The 23,565-nt window shown below is 33.9% G+C and overlaps 1 protein-coding gene across 1 annotated transcript; it reads left to right on the top strand.

Annotated features, from left to right (window-relative positions):
• Nucleotides 1-2,123: 2,123 nt before the first annotated feature.
• Nucleotides 2,124-23,218, top strand: LOC123553931 (GPI mannosyltransferase 4-like). Its single transcript, XM_045343679.2, has 3 exons — nt 2,124-2,184; nt 18,635-18,771; nt 20,358-23,218. The coding sequence occupies exons 2-3, from the start codon at nt 18,660-18,662 to the stop codon at nt 22,259-22,261; spliced, it is 2,016 nt and encodes a 671-aa protein (XP_045199614.2). The 5' UTR covers nt 2,124-2,184; nt 18,635-18,659; the 3' UTR covers nt 22,262-23,218.
• Nucleotides 23,219-23,565: the final 347 nt, after the last annotated feature.

Below are 23,565 nucleotides of genomic sequence, written 5' to 3'. Positions count from 1 at the left end.
AAGATATATTCTAAGGAGGATAAGTAAGGCCATGATCTGACGTTTCAGGTGTTACTGCAATGAAAATTTAAGGATAATCACTGATTTGTTGTACAATAAGGCAATTCCATTTGCAAACAAAGTTTATATCGCTACATTCCCTAAAATAAACTTTATAATAATGGCTCTATCATCGGATCAGATATCTCCTAGTTTGAAAGTGTCATTGCACAGAATGGTGGCATAATAAATATTTAAAAATCTTCGTATTAACACTCAATAACAGGCGTCAAATGATCCTGCAGTGGGAGAAAACTCTTACCTTGAAATCACGACCTTATAACAATGTTGTTTAAATTCATTTTAAATCAGATCTAAAGTTGTATGACAATATTAAAAAACCTTAGTTGATTGAAATACCTTTTTATTTTTATTTTTGCTGTCATCTAAAATAATTCATATGCAAAGTATTTTTGCAGAGAACGTTTTAAAGTCTGGTACTCCTTCGTTTCAATATGAAAGGTGTAAATAAGTATATCTGCAGAAACAAACATAACAAAATATTCCGTAGACATTCGTAATTGTGTTTACAACAATCCTATATCAAAATAAAACGCATTACTATAAATAAGAACCTTGTATATCAATTTTTATTACTTTGCCATGTATGCTTTTGAAAAAAATACTGACTGTCAAAAGATTCCTTATACTTTTACCTTCTAATTTTCTGTAGCTACGATTCAGCTGGTCTGAAAAGTCAGAAATGTAATGATAATATGCAATGCAACACAGATTGTTATCTTGGATGTTAATATATATATGCAGCAAAAATATATCGGTTTATGTTCGTTACATAATCTGACAGATGCTTGTTGTTCATTGTTTGACACAGCGATTTTACCATTTTAGCACTATTCAGGCTATGTATCAAGAATCAGTTAACTGAACCAATGTAATCTGACATACAACTTCCCCACAAAATTAGGTCGAGAATGAATTTGCTTGTTGTTCATTGAAATTTGATAATGTTTTTAGTTTAAACTAAATATTAATCTTTCTTACAAACTAAGAAAGATGTTCATGAAAAAGAATTCTGGTTCTCAAAAAAGAAAAAAACTTGTTTTGTACAGTTTACTTTATGTAAATGACATATTTGTATTTTCATTTTTTTATTAATATATATTTCAATCCAATTCTTTATTGTATGATATACATGGGCTTCAACAACAAAAGCTTTATTAAGGAAACCTCGGTGTCATTTTTGTTTACTTTCTCCAATATTAGTACAGAACAAGTGATTTGATTTTATCATAGTTAGTCTGAAATATTATTCCTTATAACTAATGTCAAAGACCTCAGTATAGTCAATCTTAACTTCAACATGAATCAGATAATCTACCTAACAGGGGCTATTTGGTCTGAAAGCAGTTTATTGTATGTTGATCATCTCAAACGTTAAAATAAATGTTTCTTGTAATCAAGTCTACCCAATGCTATACCATTTTTGAAATGCATTTACATTACTTGATCAGAAAATATAATATGTTTATATCATACAATCATGACACAATCAGTTGCGTTTACATAAATAACATACATCTCTCTCAATGTATGTCCGAATCATTTACCATAAACCTAACTGTTAAAAATAGGCACAGGGACTGATGTGTGAATGTACAATATACCTAACCGAATTATAGGGTAATTTGACTAACATCATTTTTGCAACTTGCTGAATTAGAAGATTATTTGGAAGCATAGAATACAACAAAACTATATATATATATATTGAATTGATTCCAGGGTCTAAAATGACCAGAAAGAATACAGAAACCATCTTTTGTCCATAAGATATATTTCATTAAGTACTTTACTCGACCAAAAAGAGAATGTCTTTTATGACCAAGGCATAAAATAGATTGATAATAGTAAGGCAATACGATTTATCAAAGATAATTGTCATTGTCTTGTATAAAAATGTTGAAAAAAAATTCTCCAAGGCCATAAAAACATTTAGGGGTGGGACAAAAATTTAGGGTAGGTCGGGATACCGGAAACAAACAATTTGTTTAGGCCTTATCAGATTTCATGGTATAAGTTACTCAGCTGCGACAGAGTATTCGTATTTGAACATTTTGTGTTCACTTGGATAGCCGATTGTGAAAAGAGAGGATATTTGTAAACTGCACTAGCAGAAAAATACAAGTAAGTTGTATTCAGTGTTTTATCGAAGAAAATATATTTGAAAAAATATAAGAGTAATTTTAATGTTTAAAAACAACACTGTATTAAAACTTCAAATAAGATAACCTTAAAGTTTTGCAATAGAATTATATAAAACTTAGTCCTGCATAAACATGAATACGCTTAATAAATATCTGTATGTTTCTCTCTAATCCTTTACGGAGTTGCAAAATAGATCGATAAGGTTTGCTCTTAAAACAAATGATGCTCAAGCTTAGCTTTATCACAGCTTTTGAACGGATGGTTGTTGGCTAGTGGCTAGTCCGCTTAATTCGTACACGTTTAGAACCAGAGCTAATAATAATAATGAAAATTCAAAAGACATTGTGTCATGAACTGCTTGTATGATTATAAATATAATTCAAATAGTTCTGACGGGAGATTGCATTCTTTTCCTGGATTGTTTGCAGATAGGTAGAAAATGTTAAGCTTGATATTAGACGTCGTCGTGTATAGTGTGCATTTTGCATGTCATTTATGCGACAAATTGTCACTAACTAAACATGATACATTTGAACATTTGTAAACTTTTTAAAATGACATTACTGAAAAATCTGTATTTTGGGTTTCATCACGGGCTTTTTTCTATACAACTCTTTATTCTCGTGGTGTTTGGGTGCTTTGGAATTTTGGTTGCCATGACAACATAAGTAATGTTTATTTGTAAAATAATGTAAAGTTTGATTTGCCTGAGGTAACTGAATTACAAAATACTAGTTTCTAGTTTCTACATGAACATTAAGAAAACACTAATTTTCGTGTGTTTATCATGCAATAATTATATCATGTCACTTATAAAGGTTTTCACATGGAACGGTTCATACTATAAATGTTTGTTAATGATGTTTAAAACGTAAGAAATGATCGATTATCAACTGCATCGTCAACTTTATTGTTTCAGACGCCAATTTTGACCGCTATCTTGAATACCGCGCATGCATCATTCCGAGCAAAGATGCCAGAATGGCATTTCACAAATTTGAATGGGATATGGTTTAGCCTTCTTAAAACAAGCTTAACATTTTCTATTTACCCGCGAACAAGGTGACATGAACTCTTTTCAGGACTAAAAGAAATGTTTCAAGGTTAAATCATTTATACTTGTCAAAATTCATTGCCTTTAAGGGGAGTGATCAAGTTTTGCTATAAGTAAGTATTGAGAACTTTAAATGTTTTCATTTCAAAAAATCTTCTACTGGCCCGATTTGAGGAGAATTTGATTCGATAACAATACTGTTAAAATAATTCCGAATGTTTAAATATATCACCACTAGATGGGTTGGCTGCTATTTACTATTTGTAAAAAACGCAAACTTTAAGAATGGTCTATGAGAAACTGTTGCATTGATTTTGAAAAACAATCCCACAATCATTCCTTACGTGAACGGCTAAAGTGTTTGTTCAAAGCAACATTTCATCGAAGGGCGCTGTCACTTTTCCTACATGCATATTAGTATAGTAGCAACTTTACAAAATCTTGTTGTCCGAAACCGCTGACCCAGTTTCAAATAATTCCGCGTAAAAATTCCTTGTGTAACTCTCTAGCAAATCTTGTCAAGTCCTCTTAATTGTCGAAATCAATTTTGCTATGGAGCGAAGCTACTGATCTATATGAGTATTGAAAAATATGTGGACAAAAGTCCAAAAGGTAAAGCCATTTTTTAAAGATTATAACCGCGTAAACAGCATCTACCATGGTTTAGAGGTGCGTGAAACTTTGAAAGCTGCTCTTCTAAATTCACAGACCTATGACAGTACTGCCATACAGTTGAAAATGACATTTAGTTAATATAAACAAATTAATAATCAATTGTGAAATAATTGTAAACAAACATAAAACTACTCCTGTGATATATCTTTAAAGAACAAACACCCTCCATAAATCATTACAGTGCATAAACTTCGAACTTCTCGTGCAGGTCTCTCACAAGTTAGCTTTTAAAGTGCTCAACCTCTCATGTGAACGTAATTTCTGGATGCTAAGGTAATTTGCATCATCCACTTTACACCTGTATCGATACCCGTTATATACATTAGAGTAATTAACTGTATAACTATTTAATTTAAAGTTCCATTAGGCTTAAAATTTTCAATTTAAAAACAGATAAAGCAGCTGCCAAAATAGATGTTGTGCATACTTAGATGGCTAGAAAAGCACTAATTTCGATAAATCACATGAAGGTTTACTGCTAGAACTATAAAGGCAGGTTATCAAAACATCAAATTGAGTAATACTTTCTACTATGCTAACCCATATTCAAGCCTTTGACACTTATATGAGAAAACAATGATCGAAAATAAGATTTAAAAAGAAATTAAAGTATTTCTTGTTTACAACATAGAATGTGGATCAAAGGCATTATGAGCCTTTAAAGATGTCCAATTTGACATCTTTCACTAAAATATTTTATCTTTAGATATTTTCTTTGAATATGTAAACCATCAAATGTATTAAACTTCACTAAATATATAAATTAATTTGCATACAGAGCTACATTCATAGTTAAATTTCATGCAGAAAAAGTTAATTGTTAACAAAAAACAAAACAAAAAAACAAAACACAAAAAACCCAGCTTTTAATGGAAGGACACATTAATGCTACGTTTATCTATACATGTGTACAGTGTGTACTATTTCAAACCTCATGTATAGTATTGTTAATACATATAAAGTTGCTAATTCTATGTTAAGATATTGTTCATGTTTTTAAATATGAAATTTGGATCTAATATACCTTAAAAGTTATATCTACTGCTTTGGAAGTGTGAATGCCATTTAAAAACAAGATGGCCATGATTGCCCTATTAGTTTTTAAATCCTACCAGGACTGAACTGTTTTGATATCTGTCTTCTGGCCTGTTTCGTTGGGCCCTTAAGGGTGTTTCTCTTGTTGCTCTGTCTTCTGAAAAGGCATTGAGTACATACGTTTTTGGTTCTAAAGGTTTGCTTTTTATATATTTATACACGAGCATTTTTATGTTTTACATGCCATCCCTTTTTGTTTCCGTTACGTGTGTTAGAGATTCACCTGGAGGGGATTACTTTTATTTACACTGTCCCGTGTCTTTGGAACATGGTGGGGGTAAGAGTGAGGTTGGGTGCGCACCATAAACCGGTTTAAGCTCCCCAGTGGTGTTTTTGCCACTGACCGTTCCAAGGCGGTACCCCACTGTGTTCCTTTATTCGTTTTGTCCTCATGTGTTGGCTTTGTGTGTGTGCGCGCGTGTGTGTGTGTGTGTGTGTGTGTGTGTGTGTGTGTGTGTGTGTTTGTGGTGTGCACGTCTGCGTGCTGTAGGTTTCGTTTTGGGGAGGCTGCGATTTTGGTACGTGGCGTTCCCTGTTTGATATTTGTCTTTGTTTTCTATATCGCTCACCTGAGTTTAGTTGCTTGCTTAAACAAATTCAAAAACAAAAAAACTAGATCAGTAGGTCATGTTTAAGATTATTCAAGATAACTACTGAAATATGTTAACAAAATATACAAGTGGTCCAAATCTCTTTGCTGTAGCTTCAAAAATAAGAAAGTAGGTTAGTAGGTCAGGGTTAAGAATATTAAAGATGTGTATTGAAATCTGTATCAAACGTTATACACGTAGTCCAAATTTCTATGCTGTACCTTCAGAAACAAGACAGTAGGTCAGTAGGTCATGATTAAGACTATTCAAGATGAGTATTGAAATCTGTATCAAAATTATACACGTGGTCCAAATGTCTATGTTGAATCTTCAGAAACAAGAAAGTAGGTCAGTTGGTCTTGATTAAGATTATTTAAGATGAGTATTGCAATCTGTATCAAATATTATACAGGTGATCCAAACTTCTATGCCGAAACTTCAAAAACAAGAAAGTAGGTCAGTAGGTCACGATTAAGATTATTCAAGACGTGTATTGAAATATGTATCAAACATTATACAGGTGGTCCAAATCGCTTTGCTGTAGCTTAAAAAAAGAAAGTAGGTCAATGGGTCAGGGTTACGAAGGTTAAAGATAAGTATTGAAATCTGTATCAAAAGTTATAAACGTGGTCCAGATTTCTATGCAGTACCTTCAAAAACAAGGAAGTAGGTCAGTAGGTCATGATTAAGACTATTCAAGATGAGTATTGAAATCTGTATCAGAAATTAGACATGTGGTTCAAATTTCTATGCTTAAACTTCAAAAACGAAAAAGTAAGTCAGTATGTCACGATTAAGACTATTCAAGATGAGTATTGAAATATTTATCAAACATTACACTTATGGTCCAAATTTTTTTGCCATTGCTTCAAAAAACAAATATGTCTATGTAAAACAAGGGACCACCCGGGCGTGGCTATATTGACCCCAGGGTCATGATTTGAACAATCTTGGTAAAGAAACAATAGAGCATGCCACATACCAAATACCTAAGCCCTGGGCCTTATGGTTTTAGGAAAAAATCATTTAAAGGTTTTTACCTATAAAAGCTAATGTAAAAACTATTGACCCCGGGGCGCAGTCAATTTTGACCCAAGGGTCATGATTTGATCAGTCAAATTTGATAGTTGACCACTAGACAATATCAAATACCAAATACCTAAGATATGGGTCTTATGTTTATTACATATTCCAGAGTAACTATGGAAAAACTGCGGACAAATGCAAAACTTCCATGGAAAGTGGAGATTTTCCATAGCCATTTCTGGAAATCACTCCAGATGGAAATCTTTCAAAATGTTCATGGAGTGTTCACTGACACTGCGGAAATGAAGCACTTAGAAATATTTCTAGTTGTTTAACTCTGGAAAATAACTCTGTTATCTTCTGAGGGATTTCAAACACATCAGAAAACAATTAGCTTCAGACTGGGAATACCATGTGATCAAGTTCAGCCAATTAGATCAACTGATCTTAAAAAGAATTTTCAAAATGTGTAACTAGAAGTCTGATGTTAACAAGTTGTGTAGAAATTAGTGAAACTTTATTATGAGTGGTAATACAATTCATAGTTAATCTTTGGGATTCTATAAATTGCTCAAGTAAGTTTGTTTACATAACTGACCAATGAAACAATGCATTAATTTCTAATTATGCTTATTAAACACATGCATGTGCTTTTGTGTATTATTCATTACATAGCATAAAACAGTGAATGCTAAAGTAACCAAAGGCTTCACAAATATTTTATAAATAATATGCATATATTTAAAACAGATGACTTTAGGTACTTTTATTTGAATGATTTCATCATTATTTTTGTATAATTGATCTTTGTTCACAAGTGTATATGTTTAAAATATATTCCGGTCACCCACATTCTGGCAAATGTTTATTAAAAACCATACATTTTCCTTGTTCATACATATCATTATAGTGTTTGAAACTGCAATGCGATCGCATGCAATAAAATCATATTGCTTGTAAGTGTTATTGCTCACTATACAGGACCCACAAAAAAGTCTCATAAATATCACATATATTGCTATTGAATAATACTGTCAGTAGCACTTCCTGGACAACTGCGGTAAATTGTCCATGCACGTCCGTGGAATCACTCCGGAAAAATTGTCCATGAAATCCCTGGACATTTTTCCACAGTTTTGTGCAGTATTTCATATCCAACTCCGGAAAGTCTGTCCGAATACTCCAGAGTCTGGACTTCCATGGAAATTCACAGTTATTCCATGGAAACCTCTGGAATTTTCTCAGCCGAGTAAATTAAAGGTAATATATGCCTGACATTCTAGATAAGAGGAGGAGGAAGTAAAATTAAAAAAAAAAAAATAGGAGTGGGGATGGAGGAGGAGGATGTCATGTGGCAGTGTCGGGGGTGGGGGAGCTGGGGAATAGCGGCAGTGGTGATGGAATAATAAGGCAAAATAAACTGAAAAACTGAATAGAGAAGAGGGGGTGGGGGAGGAGGAATTGTTGCAGTTCATGTGCTCTGCTCATCGTCTCATTGTTGCCATTTACAGTAAAACACCGCTCGCTCGAAACCGCAAGGGGATGAACAAAATGCTCGAGTTATACATGGTTTCGAGCGACCCGAACATTGACCAACATAAGAAGAAAATTGAAGTTTGTTTTACCAAAATCAATTGTCATCGCGACCATTTGCAGAGTAAACGGTGATGCGTAATAATAACATACTTGTGACATTTTCAAAAAGAAAACGTATTACAAACGTTATCTATGATAGACATTTCAATACGTAATTTGTAAATGGGACTTGTGAAGAAACAACAAGGACTATTTATTTTTATTTATCAACAAGTGCATATCAAAATTATCTTCTCAATTTTATGAAAAGGCTATATTATTTCCTTCATTTGCATGCAAACAGTACTAAGATCTCATGACAATCTTCTCGATCCAGCAGAAGAGAAGATTTAAGTAAGCAGTCATTCATCTCTGATCAATAAAACTTTTCTTCAACCTTTTATCAATAATTATTCTCATTATCAGATCAAATATACCGACAAACAAACATTTAGGATAGTCGTGGAGTAGACTACGCAATTCTAACGGTGTGTTAAAATTTTTAATTAACCGATATATTCTGACAACCGAAGGTGTGAAAATTTTCGATACCTCTGCTCGAGTTTGCCAGAAGCAACAAAGAGTAAATTAATACACAGGGGCCAGATGTTATGCTCGAGCGATCGAGTTATCGATGCTCGACCCAGCCATGGTAATTTCACATAGAAAATAGAAGGAAATTGGCCGGGACCCCACGAAATGCTCGAGCGAGCCCGTGTACTCGAGTCATCGATGCTCGAGCGAGCGGTGTTTCACTGTACCTGCATGCCTAGTTCAAAGTCAATAGTATTACCTTGAATGGTTATTCAGTGATGATCTGGACAAAATATATGATGACCTAGTTCATGCGCTCTAGATTTTTGTTATAAAGGACAGATTTGAATTCAATTTGTGACCTTGATCTTTGACCTACAGACCAAGTTCATGCACTCCACGTATTGTCTCACCATCACCTACCTACATGTATATGCCAAGTTTGAAGTCAATACCTTGAATGGTTATCAAGTTATGCTCTGTACACAAAATATGACAGACAGATCTGACCTTGCTGTGACCTTGACCTCTGACCTACATACCAGGTTCAAGCACTCTGCAAATCTCATTATTACCGACCTATATGCCAAATTTAAAGTCAATACCGTAAACAGTTATCAAGTCATGTGTTATGGACACAAAATATGAGGGTCAAATTTGACCTTTAAGCTCCATTTGTGACCTTGACCTTTGACCTACCAACCTGGTCTATGTGATCATCTTATTGCAATCTACTAATGTGCCAAGTTTAAAGTCCATAACTTGAATGGTTATTGAGTGATGCTTCAGACATGAATATGATAGGCGGATTGAACATTTACGGACGGACATGCATGACTCAAATATAGCATCCATACACTTTGTACCTGTACGTATGACTAAAAGACATCCAAGAGACATCATAGAGATATATCAGAACCTAGAACATCTAACATGTGGATTGGTAGTCTTAGTACAGTGTCGTTGTATTTTCTATGGAAAAGAATGGAAAGCACTTAAATAAAAGGATACTCCACAAAACAAAAGCCACACGGTGTTTTCCTGACTTTGTCAAGCCTTAAGATAATTTCTTTTTACATCGCCGCATCAACTAAACAGTTCATGAATCTGCTCTTCTGTTGTGTAGATTGACAATTTTCCAATATACAATGTACTGCTCTGTTTTAGAAGTCTCTCTTGTTCAGATCTACTTCCCTGTAAGAAAACATTTATTTAAGTAAATAACCTACATATAATCTATAAATATATTTATGACTCTATAGGTAAAAGGTAAAATATCTGCAGACTAATTTAACCTCTTGCAGTGTTTTGCAAACTCTTCTGCAGGCAAATTGCATTAAATATGCTTGCAGACATAACAACCTGTCACCTATGACACGTTAAACAAGAGGGCCCTGAATCGCTCACCTGACATAGTTTTTACCTCAGATAACCTAGTATCTAATTTGGCCTAGATTTCATAAAAACAAACAATATGAGAAAGAAGATCAAACAGAAAATGTGGCCTCTAGAGTGTTAAGTTTTTTTTCTAAAATTTTACCTAGTGACCTAGTTCTTGACATGACATAACAAGGTTTATATTTATCGTAGACTTCATAGAGAGAAACATTCTGACAAAATTTTTATGAAGAAATTATGGCCTCTAGAGTGTTAACAAGTTTTTTTTATGATTCAACCTAGTGACCTAGTTTTTGACCTCTGGTAACCTAGTTTTAAACTTGACCTAGATTTGATGGAGGCAAACAATGAATATCAAACAGAATATGTGGCCTCTAGAATGTTAAACTTGACCTCAATTTCAAAGAGACAAACATTCTTACAAAGTTTCATAAAGATGAGGTAGGAAATGTGGCCTATAGAGTGTTAACAAGGTCCTATTAATTGACCTAGTGACCTAGTTTTTGACCCTAGATGACCCAAAAACAAACTCGCCTAAGATTTTAATGAGGGTGATATTCTGACCAAGTTTTATTAAAATTTGTCTCAAATTGTGACCTCTAGAGTGTCAACAGTCAAATTGTTGACAACACACAACAGACACAGGGTGATCACAATGGCTCACCTTGACAAACGGGTGGACAGTTCAATCGCTGTATGACCGGCGCCATAACAAGATTACATTGCTTTTGAGGATATACGTTTGATAGGAAATGGAAAATAGTTGCCAGATGGTGCTCACAGATAAAAGAACAAAGGCAGGTCACAGTGACATATATGCCTACTCATTAAGGATGTGACTGTCCTGAAACATACAGTAAACAGGTAAAGCTCTGAAATATGCAAGTCACACCAAAATTGTCACATGTGTAGTTAAATAAATTTAAACAAATAAGTTTGTGGCTTAAACTGAATGGCAGCCAGTTATTCTTATCTTTTCCGACTCGCTTTCTGTTTTACAGTCATCATAACCGAAATATGGAAAATACTTTCATTCAAAATATTATTCTCAGGGTTCATGAACTATCTTTAAAATGTCCATTATATTTTGTTGGATTCCTAGTCATGTTTGTATTCATAGAAACGAGGATGCTGATACTGCAGCAAAGAAATCCCTTTCATTATCACAATCTAATTTGAAATTACCACATACCAATTTTAGGCCAAATATAAACAAATACATTTTATCTAAATGGCAATTGTCACGGAACAATGCTTCATTCAATAAACTTCATGATATTAAATCTACTCTAGAGATATGGCACCAAGGGAACAGATCTGTTCGCAGGGAGGATGTTGTTCTTTCTCGTTGTCGAATAGGTCATACCCGTTTGACTCATTCTTATCATATGAATAAAGAAGATCAACCCTAATGTGTACCATGTCAAACACCGCTAACTATTAAACATGTTTTAATCGACTGTGTGGACTTTGCTCCACAGCGCATGCAGTACATACTATGACGTTCAGTCTTTGAAAGAGTTATTTGAAAAAGTTTCAGTAGGAAATATTTTATCTTTTTTAAAGCAGATAGGGATTTATAAAAAAATCTGAACATTTCATATTTTATTCACATCTTTTGCAATATTATTATGTTTGCAGCTGATATTTTTAACAAATACGTATATACATTTTTACATAAATGATTTTAGATATGCTTTACATTTTTACATAAATGATTTTAGATATGCTTTACAATTTGCGTTTTTAATATAACTTCTTCTCGGCGATATATGACCTTTTTGTGTCGATTCACCGTAAAACCCAACTCACTCACTCAGTCCATATGAAACAAGAGCTGTCGGAGGACAGCTACGCTCGACTATTCAACAGCCTTGCCAATTGAATGAATATTAAAGTCGAAAAAGGGACATAATTTTGTAAAATTGCAGAACAAGGTTATGGAACCTGTACAATGCATATCGGGTCATGACAATGGACAATTGTGTGAATTTTCAATCCATTCCAATTAGTGGGTACTGAGATACCAGCTTACTTACAAAAACTTAACCGAAAAACTGCTAAGTCGAAAAAGGGGCATAATTTTGTAAAAAAGCAAAATAGAGTTATGGAACCTGTGCAAAATTTGTCAGTTTATCACAGTGAATAAGTGTGTAAAGTTTCAATCCATTCCCACAAGTGGTTACTGAGATATCAGCTTACATACAAAAACTTAACCAAATCGGGACGCCGAAGCGGACGCCGAAGCGGACGCCGACGCCGACGCATGGGTGAGTCCAATAGCTCTACCTATTCTTTGAATAGTCTAGCTAAAAACTGAATACCGGTATTTGCTATGTACCATGTTTTTAACATAACTCAGTTCTCTGTAACATTGCTGGTGTGCATGTGCGTGCTCTCATGTGGATCTTTAGAATTTAAAACCGCACAGTCTTTGTATCTACATCTACATGGTACTCTTCATAATCATTTTAATTAGGAAGTGTCTAGCTGTCCTTTTACTCGGCACCTAATAAATCTGCATTCTAGTTGTCCAGTAACTGGACGCCTAGCCTGTCCTCTACGGGTTTTCTAGCCATCCGGTTTGTTCATAAATGAAGTATTTTTCAATGAAAGTATTTACACTTAACATAATAACTTGCTAAACTGCATTTATTGCACATATTGACAAACAGAAGTTTCAAAGATGAAATGTTATGTCAAAGGATATGTTGCACAGGAAGTAGAGCAATTTTAGTAATTCATCTTAGTTTAATTTTATAACATGAACGTGATCATAAAAATAAGACTTTTTAAAATGTCTTTAAACATCTTCGACAAGATATATATTATTCAGAAATTGTGTACACTCTGCCTACAAAAGTTTATTTAACTTGTATAAATGTAGTGTTAATTACATGTATGTTTAAACATTCACTTCGCAGAAAGGTTTTTAAACTTTGGCAACTTATTTCTTCGTTTTACTCTTTTCTGCATTATAAAATTTTGTTACACTTCCGTTTTTACCCATTGACAGCTAGATACATGATTAAAATGTTTGAATTCAGCCTAGCATTTGTTTACAGGTAAATATTACTATCTATGGCAAACAAAAAATGATCAATTTAATTAATTCATTACACTCTGCCTACAGATTTGGTGTCTGGTTTGATCTTTATGAAGAAACGCTTTCTTAGATAGTAACAAATAGTTACTAAATATTCATCCTCAAAAAAACCTTTAATATATTTACCCTGAAACCTGAAAATTTTAAATATTTTAAATCCAAAATTTCGGGTGTATTTTATTTAGGAAAGATGTTCCCACTTTGAAATGTAATGTTGTTTTTTTTAAAAACTAACATGACTATCAAGTCGTCTTTTGATCTGGATTTCAACGGTGCCCATGCAAGTTATTACAACATGACGTTGTCCACAATTTAATTTGGTATTTACATCATTTGTAAAATTTTGTTTTGGTCAACCAGGCCCATTCAGGGAGGACATTTACGGTCACCTGTCTAACTGAATTCATTTGGCGGTTAGGTTTAACGCGTTTTTATACTAGCTAGTATGATACACCTGTAGGCACTGGTTTAGTGTAAGCTTTTTTTCCACAAATCGAGGACCAAAATCCTGTCACAGTATCATATATCATTATCCCTAGTGATTTCAAACAGGGAACATGTCCGCTAACCGGAATAGATAGTTTAGTGGTCAGATTGTTTTATATTTGTGACGGGCAATCTAACCGTCAAAACTTCGAAGGACCAAAATAATGGAGGATTATTGGTTTTATTGCTTGCGCATATTGCCGTGTAGATGCGGTAAACGGTAATCGTGTTCAGTACATACATAGGTTTAAATCACCAGAAAATTCGTAATTTTGGAAATTTTATGATAATTTTTACATACATCAATGAGGGATTGAATCCCCTTTTGATGCATGTAAGTTTTATTTGAATTTATATCATATTCGCAACAAAATCAGCATTTAAACCCAAATCGGTAGCGATGACAGTTTCAGTTTCCTCTACTATTTTGAATATTTCCTAGGATCGCGTCAAATTAGTTGGACTAGAGTAGATAACTGAAACATTTCATCTGTAGAGACTTTTTCTGTATATTTTTAAGTAATTTATGGGGTCAGTCTTATATTCAGGGAAGCTTTTGAATGTTTCGAAAGGGCGATAGTGCATGAAGAGGTTGCAAGTGTATAAACTCCGATTTTGGCATGTTCTACAAAAGTATACCTGAGTAATATTCCATAGCATTATGCTTGCGTTGTTCACCTTGTCAGTGTATATGATACTGTGACCACATTTTTGGTTGTTGATTTGTTTTTTCATTTGACTAGTTACCGTATATTAACGTATTAACAGTACATTTGTGTGGGAAAAAAAGGATTTTTGAAAAAAATGTTTACACTAGACCAGTGCCTCTGGTGACTGACAGTGGTCTGATAGGCACGACTGAGGCACTTTATTTTGGCCAATACACCAACTTTGCCCAATGTGCACTCATTTCAGTTGGTTAAGTAGCACGCGCATTATTTCGGTACACCGGCGGGACATGCATAGTCTGATAGAAACATTTCGGCACATGTCTGTCTACTGATTACATGGTCAGGATAGCCCGGTGTGGTATGAATCGATCCCACCTATTTTCAGACCTCTATGCTTAATTTTAAGTGCTATTTTTAATCACAGAAAAGTATCAGCTACACTAAGTAAACAGAAGATTTAAGATGTTTTATTGTCTTAAAGTAAGCCCTAACGATAAGCCAAATTAGTAATGTTAACTAGGGAAGTATGAATATGAAGTGTCTGTGTACAAATCCATACGTCTAGACAATCCTGCAAGGGATTGTCTAGGAGTATATACCTCCCTTTACCAGATACATCAATAATTTTGTTGCAAAGTATATATCAAATAAAATTTAAAATAAATATTCACCTAAACTTGAAACTAAATGGTTCATGTATACCACTGCCCATTCTTTTCAATTGAATTTTTACATAATCTTTCGAAACGCAAATAACTGAGGAACCAAAATAAATCATGTGAAATAAGATAGGCTCAAATAGATCAGACAAAATGATGTTAAATTATAACAAACCTTTTTTGGTTTTTAATAATATTTGGGGCATTATTTGTGACTGAAAGTTTCCACATGTTAGATGACCATAACATGATACAAGGGAATATTTCACAAACAATTTTCTGCTCATGATGATTAACTGATTATCAAAAAACCCCTGTCCATACTGAGTAGTTTATTGTAAAAACACTTTTGATAAATATTAATTAGGATATCAAACCCTTTAATGAAAAATATTTGAAATTCAGCAGGAAACCTCGTCCCAGAAACCCAAATAAGTTGATAAACACAAAATTAATAACAAGAAAATTAAGGCACATGCACCCATTTATGTTGTTATTTTATCAAAATACCAAAGATCATATATTTACTTTCAATCTGTGGAATTTTATTTCTAAAAGTAAACATAGATATTTTATCTCCTTCAATATATATGATGTTTTGTAATTTGAGGAAAAGTTTATCTAATACATGTATAATGGACCAATATTTGCAAATCATTTGTGGATTATTGACAGCGATGAAAAAACAGTAAATTTTCAGCTGCTGTATAATGCATTAAGATTCCCCTCTACAAATATATTTGAAGTTTTAGAAGACTTGATGATCCTGAATGAACAAAGCATTGTGTACGGTTAGTTTCCGTTATTACTACTGATTCACAAACAAACAGGAAGTGACGTTACGACAATAATCTGCTATAGCACTGCTATTGATTTAGGATTTCTAAGAAATGGCTTGAAATAGCCACATTCATGGAGGTCAATTTACTTGTATGTTTGCCATGACAAGATTGATGTATCTCATCAAACAAGTATATAAGTATATTGTTTATGTTTTCCTTTTACCCTTATCGTTGCTAAACACTGTTGAACAGTCATAATCTATTTATTTTAAATATAACATGCATCATGTTCATATTGAATCTGCATAAAGTAAATCTCTTCTTTCAGTTTTAATATAAAAGTTACTTTCACAAAATTGAAATAAGCTGATTCAGTAGGTAAGCCATATCTATAATCTTACAATGGTGAGCTTTTGTGACCGCTCCATGTCCGTGGGACGTGCGTCCGTCAACAATTTCTAAAAAAAAATTTCTTCTTCAAAACCAATGGGCAGATTTACACCAAACTTCACAGGAATGATCTTTGGGTGGCCCCCTTTCAAAACTGTTCAAAGACTTGAGTTCCACACAGCACTCTGGTTGCCATGGCAACCGAAAGGAAAAACTTAAAAAATCTTCTTGTCCAAAACAACAAGGCCTAGAGCCTCGATATTTAGCATGTGACATTACCTAATGGTCCTCTACCAAAATTGTTCAAATTATGTCCCTGGGTGAAAAGAGGCCCCGCCCCGGGGGTCCCAATTTTTACATAGACATATAAAGGAACAAAAAATAAAAATCTTCTTGTCTGAAACCACAAGACCTAGGCCTTTGGTATTTGGTATGTAGCATTGCCTTGTAGTTCTCTACCGAGATTGTTCAAATTATTACCCTGGGTTGAAAAGAGGCCCCGTCCCGGGCGTCCCAAGTTTTGCATAGACTTATATAGGGAAACACTTTAAAAATCTTCTTGTCTGCAACTGCAAGGCCTAGGCTTTTGATATTTGGTATGTTGCATTGCATAGTGGTCCTCTACCAAGACTATTCAAATTATACCCTTGAGGTGAAAAGTGGCCCCACCCAGGGGGTCCCAAGTTTTACATAGACTTTTATATAGGAAAAATATTTAAAAATCTTCTTGTCTGAAACTGCAAGGCCTAGCTTTTTGATATTTGGTATGTTGCAATGCTGAGTGGTCGTCTACCAAAATTATTCAAATTATGCCCCTGAGGCGAAAAGAGGCCCCACCCAGGGGATCCCTAATTGTACATAGACTTATATAGGAAAAAACTTTAAAAATCTTCTTGTCTGGAAGTTCAAGGTCTAGGCCTTTGATATTTGGTTTGTAGCATTGCCTTGTAGTTCTCTAACAAGATTATTCAAATTATGCCCCTGAGGTGAATAGAGGCCCCGCCCCGGGGGTCCCTTGTATATGGGTTATATAGGAAAAAAATACTTCAAAAATTATCTGATCATATTTCCTAGACTGTTAAATTATAATTACCTGATGACCCCAAGTAATTAAGGGTCACTTGACTGTGACCTTGATCTACTGTCTTGTTTTTTAAGATACAGCCTTGAAATTTGGATGACATATTCAGTTTTGCACACCGATCTTAAAACTGACTTTCAGTGACCATGTATGTAACCTACTGACCTACTTTCTTAATATTTTAGAATCAGTTTGACATTTGAAACATGTAGCTCATATTACTCAGGTGAGTGATCCAGGGTCATCATGACCCTCTTGTTTTACTGTTGTTGGTCAGTTTTTCAGATGGTCCGCTGTTAGACCGTTTGGTTTCAAAATCAATATTAAAGTAGAAAACTCAGGGGCCTACAGTAATCAGACTTCATAGCATGATAATTTGTGGTCAGTACTGATGACCTCTAATGGTTTGGGTTTCTGTAAGTCAACTCACATCCAGTAACTGCAGAGTTCTGAGGTGTACGACCATCATGTTTAGTTGGGTGAATGTGTACAGAAGGTCAATATTTTAAAAGTCAAACTCACAGTGACTTTGGAACTGAAAACTATTTCAATTAATAACTGGAGAATGCTTAGGCCAATAGCCATGAAACTTGATACGGTGATTGCCTGTGGTCAGTAAATGGCTCATTCGTGTTATGGAGGTTTAAATGAGGAGGTCAAAAGTCAAGATCACAATGATCTTGAGAGTGGAAACTGTTTGATCAGTACTGGAGAACAACTGGGTCTACAGCCTCCAAACATCATAGGATGACTGTCATTTGCCTAAGGTCAGTAAATTATCCCTTTTGTTTCAGGGTCATTAGGTAAACAGGGTAACAGGTAGGGTAACAGCTTTCTTGAAACTATAAAATTCATACCTGGTTTCCTCCAAATAGGTATCATAGGGAACATTATGTGGTTTACAAACAGCTAGTGTTATGTTACTTTTTCATTTGGTTGAATTACCATGAAGCATATCTTCTGCAGAACTGGGGTTATGGTACTGGTTGTAATTGACTACAGTTCCATATGTAATTTTGAGTCATCAGTAATCAACTAATTTCTGATTACAGGGAATTGTAATTCAATTGATTTCATTGTAAAATAAGCTGTAATCTTGATAACATTATGATTACAGTTGAATTACATTGCCATCAACTTTTATTAATGTTGATATATATTGAAAATAGAAAAGATAAACTTTTATACAGGTATATTTATTTGAAATTCTTTTAGAACAGAATGTCAGATTTTAAATATTAAGTACACAATCTGCTTTGTGTTACAATTATACGATGCTTACTAACACAATTTATTGTTTATTACAGTTTTGTACAGTTGTACTGCTGAAGTATGTCGTCTGTGTGGACCATACTGTTACTCCTACGACTTTGTTGGTCAGTGTTACCACAGAGTGGGTATATACATCCTGATGAATTCTTCCAGGCAGTAGAAGTTGTTGCTGGTAAGTAGCCTTGGAAACAAGTCTGACAATCTTTAGCTTTTAAACCTTTTTCCTGCCAGCAGGTTGGCATCTGTAATTATCAGAATTTGAATCAACACCAGGAAACACTTATCAGTACTGATTAAGCAGTGTGTTTACCAGGATTGGATTGAGTACTCAAGTGCTATGAGTACAAGTACTATTTTTTCCAGTACTCACTAGTACTAAGTACTGATGAAAAATATTGGTACTCGTTCTCAGTACTCATGAATATTTTGTTCAGTACTAACATGTGAATATTTTTTAGTTTTTAAAAGTACTAAAATTTTGGCATATTGTATTTGGTTTTGTGAATTTTTGTTTTGATTTTTTACAATAAATCATTGTTAATATTACTGTAGCATATATAAAGTGTGTAGAAACAACAATTATGTCATATCAACATATTAACAGATTAACATTTTGTTGAGATTGAACACGTTTCAATCAACATTCACACTTAAATCACAGGTTCAGGGCAATTAAAGTAACCTAGTATTTAGTGTCATATTTCGACACTGGAACATGTCAAAATAATCAGAACATCAACATTTTGACATACCTAATGGTATAGTTGGTGATGTGATTGAAGGAACTTTTAAAAATATTACCCATCTGATCTTACAGTCTGTTCGTACTTTTAGGACACAAAATGGGATCTTAGAGCAGTGTACTGTAGTTAACTTTTGAAAGCTCTCAAGGTATCAATAATAAAATTTTTGAACCAGAACACTTGAACTTGCAAGTTTTGGACAAAGTGCCCGTTGTGAAATTTGACCAAGACGGAAATCCTCTTTTCATTTTGTTAAACAGGAACTTAAAAAGCAATAATCAACAGAAATTTAAAAGTAACAATTTTAAAGATACTAGTTATCAACTGCAAAACAGATGAAATTGAAATTTGTAAACTTGCACTGGTGTGCTGATAAGAAATTATCAGAAGAAATGGATTAATTAATATTAAAGAGTAAAATGTGTAGAACAGGATGAGGAAGAAGTATAATATGATTGCTACCATTTATTTAGTGAATTTGAATCTATGCCGTGGTACTAATGGAATACTCAGGAGTATTGGGAGTCATAAGTACTCAAGTAATACTCGAGTATTTTAGCAATGTAAGTACTCAAGACTCACATGAGTAAGTACCAAGTTGTCCAGTACTTCAGTTAGAACTAGAGTACTGACACCCAATACTCAACCCAACCCTGGTGTTTATGGGTATGATTTGTTTGGACAAAGTATGAATTCTTAACAATTTCTTAGGCTAGCTGGTCAGCTATTCAATATGTTTTCTTCTATAGTACTAACAAAATGTGATTAATGAAATATTAGAGAGGAAGCAAGAAAAGGTTCTAAGTTCTTTCGTAATCATATATCATTCAGACTCCTACTCTTATACATCTGGAGAAGATTTTAGTTTTTGCAGAAAACATGCAAGTACTTCAATCATTTGTAAGCAAGCTGTATATGTAAGGAAATGCATAGTACACATACTTTATTTGGTGATGACATTATTATTTGTGCCTTTGATTGAGAATATTTTAATGTGTTCACTATATTTTTTCAGGTGATGCTTTGAATATTAGTGTGATACGAACCTGGGAGTTTACCTCTACTTACCCTCTGCGTAATGTTGTGCTGCCTCAGATCATCTTCCAGCCAGTTTTCCATCTTCTGAAGTACGCAGATGATATTTTAAGATTCCATATGACAGGATACCACCTTGTGGCTAGCTATCGTCTGCTTATGACGTTATTGAGTCTATGGATAGATTATTGTGTATACAAGATCTGCAAGGTCATAGGAGTTCAAGGTCACACAGCAAACATATTGTTAGCCAGCTCTTATGTGACACTGACCTTTCAAACTCACACTTTTTCAAATTCATTTGAAACATTATTGTTTATTACTTTGGTATTATTGATTTTAATGTGTATAAAAAAAGATGAGGTAAGTAAAAGAAAAAGAGTGGCAAATCGATTCTGTTCAGAAGTTGATACATTGAGAGATTTTTTCTCCGATTTGTCCAGACCACTAGAAGATAGGGAGGATAGTGAAGTGGACGAGGAAGATTTAGATTCATCCTTCAATGATTTGCATAAAAATGCATTTAATTTAAGGAAAAGAAATCAAGAAATTGATCGCGAAATTAAACAACCTAAAAGAGGTAAACAAGATGAGAAAGCAAAAGTAAGATATCATTTTGGAAGAGATTCAGAAAATTCCAAAACACAGACACAGAAAAGGCAACAACAGCGTTATAAAAATGAATCTATAGAGCAGAATAGTTTATACATGTATATAGCTGTCATGGCAGTAACAGTTACTTTTGGTGTATTTAATCGTCCAACGTTTGTAATCTTTGCTGCTATACCATTTCTTTGGTGGAGTGACAAGCATCCCTCTGGAGAAAAATATGTTTTTAAGAGGGCAGCTGTGTTCATTATCATTGGCGTGATTCTCTCTTTCATCTTTGTTACCCTGGATACAGTTTATTTCTCTGGCATGGAAATTTCTTCTTTACTCACACTGAATGGTTGGAGAAAAGTGCCAGAGAACTATGTGATTACACCACTAAATTTTATCCTGTACAACATTATGGCAACAAATTTAGCCACACATGGATATCATCCATTTTACGTCCATTTGCTTGTGAACATGCCACTTTTATTTGGACCAATGTTTATATATTTGACTAGACATGTGATAAAAGAATTTTTGATTTTATTGAATGTTTTAAGAAAGGACAACGAGGGATTCCAAGAAAACAAATCAACAGCAGAACTGACTATTCCAGTAGAAGTTAAACTCAGAAATGATTTTAAAGGCATGCTATGGCTTTTTATTTTCTTTCCTGCTATAGTACTCTCTTGTTTTCCACATCAGGAAGCCAGATTTCTTATTCCACTCCTCCCACTTGTTGTTATAAGTGTTGTTATTTTTAGTAAGAAACTTGGAAAAATATTTTGGGCCATTTTTATAATTTTCAATGTTTTATTTAGTGTTGTATTTGGCGTTCTTCACCAGGGAGGTGTTATTCCTAGCTTAATGAGGTTGCAACAGTTAACCGAGACAGAATTTAAGAAAAATGAGAATATTTCAATAAGTTTGATATTTTCAAATACATATATGCCTCCGAAACATGTGCTTCTGACTCAGAATTCAAACTTAGAATTAAAAGATTTAAAGGGGAGTAATTTTCAAACAGTTTTTGCAGAAATAGAAAAGCATAAAAAACTAAATAGCTTTACAAGCTCCGATAAAAGCATCAATGGGAAAAAGATTTTTATTGTATTGCCTGGGACGTTAGTTACAGAATTTAAAGCGAGGTGTGATGAACTAATAAGCATAAAATCAGAAACAAGGTTCTTCCCACATTTGTCTTTTGAAGATCCACCGATCACAGGATTAATTGACAGCTTTAAAACTTTTGTTGATATGATGTCTCTTTATTTGATAGAAATTGAATAACATATTTTAAGAGAATTGTATTTGTGTTATCACAGGCAGGTCCAGTTGTTATAGAAGTTGAAGTTTAAATATATCTGCATATTAGAAGAAAAGTTCTACTGTTTGACTCCCCTAATCCGTAATAGGGTGTTTCATGAGTTGCAGTCTTATTTAGTAAAATTCAGATATATACTATTCATCATTCTAAAGGTCTCTGAGGTTGGTAGCAGGATCTTCTAAAATTTCAAATATATCTCTAAGAATCTCAGTTTTAAGGCCAAAGATGTAGTTTTTCTATTGTAAAAATCAGACAAAATCACAGTTTCGAAAACAGTTTTTTGAAATTTTACATTATTTTTGCTTTTGAGCTAACTAAGATATCCTGAAAGTTTTATGATAACCCATCTACAAATATAGCCAAAATTTAAAACTTGGTGTCAAGAATGGCCACAATTTACAATAGAAAATACTCCTACCCACTAAAATAGTTTTTATTGATGAATTCAGAATTAAGATATTTTGAAAAACAAAAATGTTCCTACCACCAGTCTCCGAGTTATTTGAATTATGTGAACTATCAATGGTAATGTCTTAAACTTAATGATACATGAAGGAAAACGCTTATTACTGAATATATGGATCAATTTAGTACACATAGTCGTAATTGTATGCTGAAAATTGTTTGACTTACAACATGTAAATCTTAAAGCATTTTACACTTTAGAGCCAGGTTTTACATTTTGAACCTGTATGGCTAAATCAGTGGAAAATAGCAATGTTCTTAAATTTGACAGGCATACTTGAAAAAGGGGCAAAATCCTAGCAGCATGTTAACAAATTTGAATGAAATGTCAATCTGTCAATGGTATTATAAACCTCTCTATGTCAATGATATTATATAATATTGGTTTTATGTCCCCGAAGGTGGGCATATCAAAACTGCAATGTCCGTACGTCCGTGTGTGGGTTCGTGTAAATTCTTGACCGGGCTGTCACTCTGGCAATCCATAATAAGGATTTGAAATACACATTTCATAATATTCACCATACAGAGACACGTGTCCAACCATACTCAGACACCTAGTTCAAAGGTCAAGGTCACACTAGAGGTCAATTTCACAGGTCTGTTTTCGTGTCCGGTCCTAACAACTCACTGCCATTCATCAAGGGATTGTGAAATTACTTGACATAAAATGCTCCCATACCCCGGTGAACCCCCTCATTACAGAATTGAGTGATGATAAAATTGGCAAAAACTGGGCGCAGCCACCAACAACCAAAAACAAGCGACAACCGTCTGCAGGAAACCAGATAATAGCGCTATA

This window comes from Mercenaria mercenaria, chromosome 7, assembly GCF_021730395.1.
Source record: "Mercenaria mercenaria strain notata chromosome 7, MADL_Memer_1, whole genome shotgun sequence".
NCBI classification, from domain to species: Eukaryota; Metazoa; Mollusca; class Bivalvia; order Venerida; family Veneridae; genus Mercenaria; species Mercenaria mercenaria.
Note: the sequence above shows the minus strand (reverse complement) of the source record. Positions and strands in the feature narration are given on the sequence as shown.